Source organism: Notothenia rossii, assembly GCF_949606895.1.
Source record: "Notothenia rossii genome assembly, chromosome: 12".
In the NCBI taxonomy this organism is placed as follows: Eukaryota; Metazoa; Chordata; class Actinopteri; order Perciformes; family Nototheniidae; genus Notothenia; species Notothenia rossii.
Window position 1 is genome coordinate 6,219,474 of NC_136911.1, and position 10,011 is coordinate 6,229,484.

At 42.8% G+C, this 10,011-nt stretch overlaps 1 protein-coding gene across 4 annotated transcripts in view; it reads left to right on the plus strand.

Annotated features, from left to right (window-relative positions):
- The window catches only part of mmp16a (matrix metallopeptidase 16a (membrane-inserted)), a 109,392-nt gene extending 101,174 nt beyond the window's left edge, over positions 1-8,218 (plus strand). For all 4 annotated transcript variants that reach the window (XM_079661403.1, XM_079661404.1, XM_079661402.1 and 1 more), the window contains 3 exons: positions 1,901-2,051; positions 2,782-2,897; positions 6,130-8,218. In XM_079661403.1, coding sequence (XP_079517529.1) covers positions 1,901-2,051; positions 2,782-2,897; positions 6,130-6,464 — 602 coding nt within the window. In that variant the 3' untranslated portion in view covers positions 6,465-8,218. The remainder of the gene's footprint in view (positions 1-1,900; positions 2,052-2,781; positions 2,898-6,129) is intronic.
- The last annotated feature ends 1,793 nt before the right edge of the window (positions 8,219-10,011 follow it).

The window sequence follows — 10,011 nt, forward strand, 5'->3', positions numbered from 1 at the left end:
TTTGAACTTAAAATGCAGAAATGGCGGACAGAGAACTATCAAGCTTATATCAAGAACAGATTCATTTTATAATAATAACGTCGCCAAATACATTGCTATCAACAATACTGACTATTTATTGACCATTGTCACTTCCACAAAAATATCAATGATATTTTAGATCACATTTAGTGTCACATTGATTGTACATAATAGTTTCACTACACACACGTGTGTTTCATTTGGCCAGTGTGTGGCCTGTTTATGGAGGAGGGGTCTCTTTTTGGATCAGCCCTTCACCCTACAGTATACATCCCTCTTCATACAGTGTTGAGGGCAGGCTGGGGATTAGTGGTTCACTGAAGCAGACGCTGCCACTACATCAAAGCTGCCCTCACTGCTCTGAAGATGAAGCCAGACTTTTATGTGGAGGGCAAAAAGAGTCAACTCCAATTTTTCTTTTTTAAAACAAGAAGATAAAGTTTGGAGAGCTTTTTTAGTTTTTTCTGAATCAAGTCGAACTTTTGTGGTTGGGATAATCTGAGGGTGTGTGTGTACCCAGAATGAGTACTGTGAAGGAGAGAGGTGAAATGACAGGAGCTTCCTCTCCACAAAGAGGCCACTGCAGGTCTCTTCTCTCCACTTACATTCAGCCTTTCCTATCTCTCCATCTCTAAATCTCCCTTCTTCCACTTAGCCGTATAGAGTAAACACTCTCTGAAGGCCAAATGTCAGATTTGTGGTCTTTATGAGGCTAAAGCACGAGTGCTGGGATTAAGGGGGCTTTATTTCACACCCTTTTCCTGCAATTGTGCCGGTCATTTTACAGCTGACTTTTCAAAAGTACATCATAATCTACCTGCCATTCATGTAGAGGAAAATGTTATGTAAAACCTGATTTATGAAATAGTTGGTAATTGAAAACAGACACATATTTTTCAGACGTTTCATCTCTCATTTCTCTGCTCATCTTTACTTCAACAAAGCTTACATAAAAGACAAAGGGCCAGATTTATATTTTGTCGTAGCTGAGAACGTTTTTACAGATTTGATCACATCCATAGTCCTTGTGATGAATATTCTTTCCACTCTATGGAATAATGAATGCTGACAGGCTGAAGCCTCATTTAATTGATTAATGAAATGGAATGGTCTGAAAGTATTATGATTTAAAGTAGAGTCTTTGTGACATGATTCAACTCTTTATACCACGTTCTTAGTTTATCTGCTCTCTATCTTCGTCATTCCACCTCTTCAACTTCCTCCTCTCTTGCGACACACTTCTCTTCCCATCACCCCCCACCCACTTCCTGTCGGAACACCCTACGCCTCCACTAGTGACGCAAAAAAGCACTTCCTGGGGTCACACTGTGTCAGGATTGGTCTGTTTAACCCTAAACACTTTCCGGAAGAGAAAGAGGGTCAAACAAAAAATTGCAAAATGTAATGTGATCTGAAAAATCAAAACGCGTGACATGTTTTTGGGATTTTTAAGCAGAAAGCCCTCCACAGTCTTCTTTAAGTTCATGCATTTGTTTTGATGCTTGGGGCTCGGAAACATTCTTTTAAATATTTGAGTCTGTCTCTGGTCGCGCATTTTCCCATGAGGGTCGTTGCCATTTATTTTTTCTCAGCTGGGTGTTAACAGCTCAGTTTACTAATGCTCAAAAGTTCCCAGAGTTCCTTGAGGCAAGGGCAAGGAGAGCTTGTCACGACGTGTGTCCTATTTTAAATTAGCAGAACATCAACTTCAAAAAGAGTAATACAAGGCAACAGGTTATTGCCTGCCATTTGTTGCAAGGCTTGTATCTGTCCTTGTAAATCTGCCCTTCTCCGTGTTTTGCTCCTGGAGGGTAATCACAGTTGTTTTCTTGTCCTTCTTCATCTCATTTCTTTCCCCCTTCCTCTTCCTCGTGTGCAGGGAAGCAGTTCTGGGTGTTTAAGGACACGGTGTTGCAGGCTGGATACCCCAAGGACATCGCCCAGTTCGGACACGGCATGCCGGCCCAGAGCATCGAGACGGCCGTGTGGTGGGAGGACGTGGCCAAGACCTACTTCTTCAAAGGGGACAGGTGGGTGCAACGAGGAAGTGCTAGGGCTGCACAGCTTGGTAAAAAATAACTCGTAGTGATTTTCTTTTTAATGTAATATTGCGAGATGATTCAGGGCATTAGAGGGAATGATCTTTTTTTAAACATTATTTACGAGATAAGTATAACAAAGTTATCGTGTTGGGTTTTTTCTGATATTTACACATTTTGTATTGAATCTGTAGAATAGTGTTTTGTAGGCCGGGACTTCTCTGCGATGCCTAATGAATTAATATACATTTATATGTTTAAATATTTTACCTTTAGCAAATATTGCGCTTCAATTTCCATTCCAAGAGAAACTCGGAATTTCAGATTGTAGCCTTTGCAGACCCTTTACATAGACACAAACCTAAATAGCACACTACAGGAAAGGAAAAACCACAAAAAGCATAATAGGGCCTCTTTAAGTTAGAAAAAAACACTTTCTATCGAAGCAGATTCACTTTTTTCAGAAAATAAATTGATCATTTGAGGATTTGATGATGGGAGTGGAGATCTTACATGTAGTGTTAGTCAAGGTCGCTGCATGTGATGATAATTAGCATTGCATTATGAAGTTGGAAGGCGAAAAAAAAATAACAGTTTGACATATGGTGTTACGATACAACACATGAAATAAATGACCATCTGTTGTCACCTATTTCCCTCGGCCTGCATAGGGATACTGCCTGCTTTGTCTTCCCGCTGCTCATCATTTGTTCCCCTTTAGGTACTGGCGTTACAATGAGGAAATGAGAACCATGGACCCCGGCTACCCAAAGCCTGTGACAGTGTGGAGAGGTGTGCCTGATTCGCCACAGGGGGCCTTCGTGGACAAAGCCAATGGTACGAGTTGTCCTGCCTGATACTCTGCTTTGGCATAACAGCGCGCTACGTGTGCCAGCAGCATTGATTTCAGCCGGTCACTGGCACGCGCTGCACGGGACGTAATCCAGGGTAGCATTGATTGAAATTTGCCCCAGTTATTATACTGAGGTTTAGTGGGTGGCACGCTTCCATACACGCCATATCAGGAGCAAACAGACCGATAGTGCTTGTGTACAGCAAATGAAAGATGAAAAGAGGTCCGTTTTTATTGTTTCACGAGCACAATGTTCCAAAATCAGTCCGTCCTGCTCCATGAGACCCAGTTGGAGCAGGATTGTGGAAAGCAGAAAGGACAAGACCACCGCTGGGCCCTCATTCCGGTTTCAGCCAGTTGGTCCTCGCCAGGGCTGGGGGAGGCGGGATTTAAAAAATCTCAAACACCTCTCCCATAGGCCAGCCTGACAGTGTGAAGACGTGAAAAGCTTTTTCCATTGGATGATAATATCAGGTGGGCTCGGGCCTGGTCTTGGCATCGCCTGGGTTGGAAAAAGCAGGGCAGGTGGTGCTGAGGCTCGGCCATCTGTGCTGTGGATCTGATGCCAGATCAGTGGCCGGGGCGTGTCCAGGTGGAGCGGGCATCAAGCGAAGCATGAAGGGTGGGGAGGATGTGTGCATCTCATATATATAAGAATGGTTCTGCCTTGTGTTGTTTGGCGGGCTATCTGTTTGCAGACAGTGTGTCAAGTGGCACGCTCATGACTTTGACCCAGATAACAGGCTTAATTGAGTTTGATGATGATGGTGTGTGAACATGTTGCCGAGCAGCGGCCCCCGAGGCAATGAAGACCTTTCTCTGACCCACAGAGCTCAGGCTGCCTCACCTCTCACCCCCCCTCCCTTCTCTCTCCCTCTCCTAATATTCATGCTCAACATGTATCTGTTGCTTCATCTGGATCTCAGTCTCTCAGTAACTGAACTTCATTTGAGTTCAATGTAGGAGAAAAGTATTGCAGCAGCTGATCTCCAGATTGGAGAACAAATACAAATCAAAATACTCATCTGAACTTCAAATGAGGTTTTGAAGTGGGTTGTGTCAAAGGATTGATACCACTTTATGTCTGAATGCTAAGTATATAGCTTAGCATGCCATGAAGCCACATTTGTACAAAAACAGAAATGTAAAAACAATGAGTAACTATTTGAAGAACAGGACTCCAGGAAATACTTATTGCTTACTTTTAGGAGAAACTAACAGTTAACACGTGTTACTGAAAAGTCACCACAAGACACAATTTAAAAGATAAAATACTTAAATGTGTGAGTTTTCTATAGACAATGCCACAGTGTATAAGAGTTTACCCATGCTTCCAGTCTTTAAGCTACGCTAATTTTGCTATTGGCGTAGCTGATCGATTCCTGGCTCAAACTACTTTTGGCAGGAAAGCTAGTATGTGTTTTTCCCAAAATGATATGAGAGGTTTCCTACTGCTCATAATCAGCTTGAAGATGTCTGTTGTATAGGCATTCAGTCGTTCTCACGAACTCATACAAGAGGACGTATTTGAGCACATCCTCTTCCTCTTCCTTCATGCTGTTTGATCATGTCCTCCCCTCCCAGATGAATCTTTTAAAGCTTCGTTCTGGGCTCCCTCGCCTCATGCCCTCACAAGTGATATAAAGAACACCTGGCTTTTACAATAGCCATCTAACTGGAAATCTAGAGCAATACCTAGCCTATTTTTCCCAGAGCAGAAGCCTGTGCATTAATAATGAATAGTGAGAAACACGGTGTTAAAGGGGCCAGCCAGGAGGAGGAGAGCTTGAAAACCTGCCAGGCTGTCATGCTCAGTTTTACACCGAATATATATTCTCACAACCAGGGACACATTTAACATTTGGCAAAGTAGGAGTCGTCATGTCAAGGCGTTTAAATATAATGCTATTCTTGATTTTGTTATATCACAATTTATTTTGTGTCACAATGTCTGCCGGAATGGGTTTGTGAATAATATTTGTCGTCGTTTTAATTTCTCTCGACACAAACAAAGTATTTTCTCCTCTAGGGGAGAGCATGCAAAATAAACACTGACTCCTTAGTGAACTAATGAACTTGTGTGACATCGGGACAATTGCCGCCCCAAAAAAATGCTCACTCTTTGGAGAAAGCACCAGTCATGGCTCTGGATGACTTGTTGTTGTTGTTGTTGTGTGATATGAGCTGTGGGCTCTGGCTCCTGGCTGGGTGTGTCTCCTCCTTTATGACCAGATATAATGAGTCCCGAGGGATAGGCAGAGACACCTCAGCTGAACAATGGAGCTGAAATGGAAACACTACAAAAAACAATTGTCTGAGGGGCTCTCTCTCACAGCACAGGCAGGTTATTGTCACTTAGGTTTCAGTTCCATCTCTATGTTTTCTGTTCGGTATTTTCATTACAAAGAAGACGCTCCTCTTGGATTGAAAGTGAGCTGAACATTGTCCTGCATGGCACACATAGTGTACAAACAACCTTCTACACAGAAACACATTCTAGGAATAATTTCATTGTGTTTTTGTCAACACTGGCGGGATATACTTGGCACTAGTTTATTTGTACACATTATCTTATTAAATAGGATGCTTTGTCACAGGTGAAACTACTGAACTATATTATAATATATAGTTGTAAATTATAGCTATTTTAGATACAATCATTTGCCACAACATTGAAATGCTGCTTTAATGTTACTGTAGCAGTAATCAGGCTCAAATCATATCATGTATAAGCTTTTTAAATGGCAATTATGCAGCAAGTACATTTTGCTAACACGAATGATGCCCTTTTACTTTAGTAAAGTGTAGTAAGCACTTTTGAAATGAAGTTTTAAAACATGGATATATGTACTTCTACGGAAAACAAATCCAACTTGCATAGATATTTATATCTTCCGCCAAAAAGACAAATTCAACTGTTAATCTTTCCATCACTTCAAATTAAGTGTCATTGTTTTATCCAGTTTATTTCAAAGAGATGGGATGGCTTGTTGTCCAGTTATCGCTTGATTTTAATACATTTAAATATGTGTTTAAAGAGCAGCAATAAACACACCCCGTAAAGCTTGTTGCTGATTTTAAAAGTGTTCACCAAGTTGTTCCAGTACACTTTGACATCACTGCTTAAGGAGAAGCTGACATTAAACAATGGAAGCCAGTGTGTTAGCTAACTCTAGATAACAATGTTCTCACATGCCCTCTCTTTGTTTCCTCCAGGGTACACCTACTTCTACAAGGGTAAGGAGTACTGGAAGTTCAACAACCACTTCCTGCGGGTGGAGCCGGGCTACCCGCGCTCCATCCTCAAAGACTTCATGGGCTGCGACCTGATGCCCGTCGACCCCGCCCGGCCGCCGGCTGACGACGGCACCTCGGACGTGGTGATCGAGCTGGACAACGAGGCCAACACGGTGAAGGCCATCGCCATCGTCATCCCCTGCGTGCTGGCCCTCTGCCTGCTGGTGCTGGTCTACACCGTGGTGCAGTTCAAGAGGAAGGGCACGCCGCGCCACATACTGTACTGCAAGCGCTCCATGCAGGAGTGGGTGTAGGCCGAGGGAGGACAGCCCCACCTTTCACTAAGGAGGACAGTGGACTTTGGACTTCTTTAGTGACAGCCACGCCTCCTCCTTTCGGCTGATCTGATACTTTTGTTCAGAAACAGGCGGCCCCTCGTGCATAAGGTGACCCCAGGACTGAAAGCTGACTCCGCTCACCTCCGCCTTTTTAACAAACAGAGGGGACAGCTTGTGGGGATCTTCTTTGCTTGGAATGACAGTAAAAAAAAGAGGGGCGGTATCACTTTGTATCTCAGAAACTTGACTTCCTATCCCATAACTCTTTTTATTTCTTTGCCTGACTGCTCTTAATCAGAAAGAGGACGCACTCTTCCCACAGGGCGCTGCATTGTCATCCGTCATATCAGGCTGTTGATGAAACAGCAGTTTTATATTTTCTGATCTCGGTGCCCCCTTCGCTTCATACTGTGCTCAAAAGATAAACTGTCTCGGATACACACGAGTTAATCACGTTACCAATCCCACATCTTTTATTTTGTTGAATTCATTTGCAAAATGAGGTCCTCACTGTTCCCTTTAACACGCTCCTGAGAAAGAGACCAAACGAAACCAAATAATCAATTTCTCTCCAAAGAGGATCACTTTCTTTTTTCCATTTCAGCTCATCCTCCCTTCCCTTCTCTGGATCTTTGCAGCGATTAGGAGTCGGGGAACTCTGACTGTTGTTTGAGACACAGGGGCCAAATTATTCTGCAATATTTTAACTCGCCTTAATTATACATCATAATACTTGTGATCGGTTTTGCTGTTTCTTGGACTTTTATTTTTTTTAATTTTGTATACCGCTTTTGTTTGTTTGTAAAAGAACTTAATCGAGCGCTTCTTGTGATTGGTATTTTATGTTTTTTATTACATTACCCAGAGTTCTCAGCACTGGCTTGCTGAGCCATTCTGGACAGATATACAGTAGCTCAGCCTGTATTGAGAGTAATGTATTGTATCGTAAAAAAAGATGTCGGAAGGTTCTGGAGTAAAGCCACTATTTTTTATGTGTTAAAATATTTGTTAATCATTTCCATACAACAGAAATCAGGCGCATCATGAGCCTGAGAGCTTGTTACTGGATTTTCTTTTGTCCTCGGCCCATATTCCCCTCTGTTTAAAGAAGTGTGCATCCAAAATGGTCATTCTGAATGGTTATTTGTGAATGGACAGACCATTTCTTTTTTTGTAATCCTGTTGACTGCCTTGTTGAGAGAGCTTACAGTTCCCAGAATGCTCTTTGTCTCCTGACTGAGGACCCACAAAGTGAGACACCAAGTCATGATCAGTGCCTGTGTCAACGTGCATGCAAGCATTTACTGTACATCCAACCAGTTCTGCTCAACGTGGCTTCAGAACCCCTCAAAACCAGAGGAGGAGGTTTGTCTTGAAAATACTGTTTGAATTTATTTTTGTACATTTGAAGTGTACCCCAACATCCCCTCCCCTTACTTCCAGGTACAATTAAATCAGAGAAAAACCTTTAAAAGATGAAAGTGGTACATCTGGGGGATTGGCTAATCAAATTGGCTTCTGCAAACTTTAAGTGTCCTCGCTGTCATGGCGCAGTCTTTGAGTGTGTGTTTGTTTTCATGATCACATACTAGTTTTTCTTTATTTTCCTGTTTTCTGGTAAAAAACAAATTGGACATCTCACAATGACTTCTTTGTGTAAGACTTTGGGACACCGGAGAAACGTGTCCTGACAGAATGAATAAATTGATCAATATATGATTAAGAGCTGCCTTTGGACTCTTTGCTCGTCTTTTAATGTGCATGTGTTCAATGCGGGTCCATGATGTCTCTGTAAGTGTTCCCCACAACTGATTCTACTGAGTGTTTCGGAAACCCTTAGATTATGTTAACCCTACGGTTAAAGGGGCCGTATTATGCCTTTAGGGGTTTCCCTCTCCTGTAGTGTGTTCTATAGGTTTCTGTGCATGTAAATGGTCTGCAAAGGCTAAAATCCCTGTGAGGGAGTTTCTCTCACTGTTTTATTACAAAAACATGGGATTTCAGTTGGACTTTAAGCAACTTGGCTGGAACCAGCTTTATACAAACATTGCAGAAAGAACTTCGGTGAACCCTGAACTCCAGAGATAAACTAGCCATTAGCAGGAAAGAAAAATAAGAATATGATAAAAAAAAAAACTGTATATGTTCTGATCCAGGTCTGAGAGTCCAGCAGTCCTATTTTATGCTTCTGTATTTTCGGGCCGTGTGATACAAATCAGTGCTTTAGATCTAGGATCCCAGCAGTGCAGCGTGGGCATTTATTGCAAAAGTGAAACAGGAGCCGTCTACTGTTTATTCTATCTTTGCCTGAACACATTTGACTTACAGTTTATGTTCTTACAACAAAGAAGCTGAGGTCAAGCCAGTGTACTGACTTCGGTGTGTGTGTGTGTGTGTGTGTGTGTGTGTGTGTGTGTGTGTGTGTGTGTGTGTGTGTGTGTGTGTGTGTGTGTGTGTGTGTGTGTGTGTGTGTGTGTGTGTGTGTGTGTGTGTGTGTGTGTGTGTGTGTGTGTGTGTGTGTGTGTGTGTGTGTGTGTGTGTGTGTGTGTGTGTGTGTGTGTGTGTGTGTGTGTGTGTGTGTGTGTGTGTGTGTGTGTGTGAGATTAAATTACACTCAGGGATAACACTTCATCGGGTCTCGTCACAGGCCTGTTCGCTGGTGAAATTGCCTCTGCTTTTGGACAAAAGCATTATATGCTCAGCTATGTTTAGATCGCTGCTTTTTCCTGAGGCTCTTTATTGTCTATTCTCCCTCCGTCCCCGTAAAGTAGAGGCTGAGTGTGTCCATGTGCCTATTTCTGTTCTCCCTGATGTGTTTTCTGTACGCACCTGATAGCAGTAGCACAAGCAGTTGTTTAAAAGTCAGTCAGCAGTCTTTCACTTACATTAGGGTGTGTGTGTGTGTGTGTGTGTGTGTGTGTGTGTGTGTGTGTGTGTGTGTGTGTGTGTGTGTGTGTGTGTGTGTGTGTGTGTGTGTGTGTGTGTGTGTGTGTGTGTGTGTGTGTGTGTGTGTGTGTGTGTGTGTGTGTGTGTGTGTGTGTGTGTGTGTGTGTGTGTTAGAGAAGTAATACGTTGGCCCACAAACCTCATGTTGCCCGCCTTGGTGTAGTTGAGTCTCTGTCTGGCTTACAATAAGTCAATCTCATCCTGCTTCTTGGTCTTTTATTTGAGTGTTTTTGCAACCTCACATTCAGAGACATTGCAATCCATATGTGCCCAGCAGCCTGTTCTACAACTGCCCTAGACTATTGGTGCTAAACTGACCTGCACTGGCCAGGGTTATTTTTTAGGGCGCTATTTTTGGCAGCCCTCCTCCTCCTTCTCCCGTCATTTTTGCTCAAAGCTTGAGTGATTACAACAGCAACCGAAGTAATTCATTTTCATTTACCCAGGTCCTTACTTCGCCCGGCTTAATGGCCCTACTCGTTTAAGAACCATATATCCTAGTGCTGGTTATTAGCGCAGTACAGCAAAGCAGCTTAAAGGAGCTTGTTGAAGGTCAGCAGGGTCAAGCTGTTGCTTT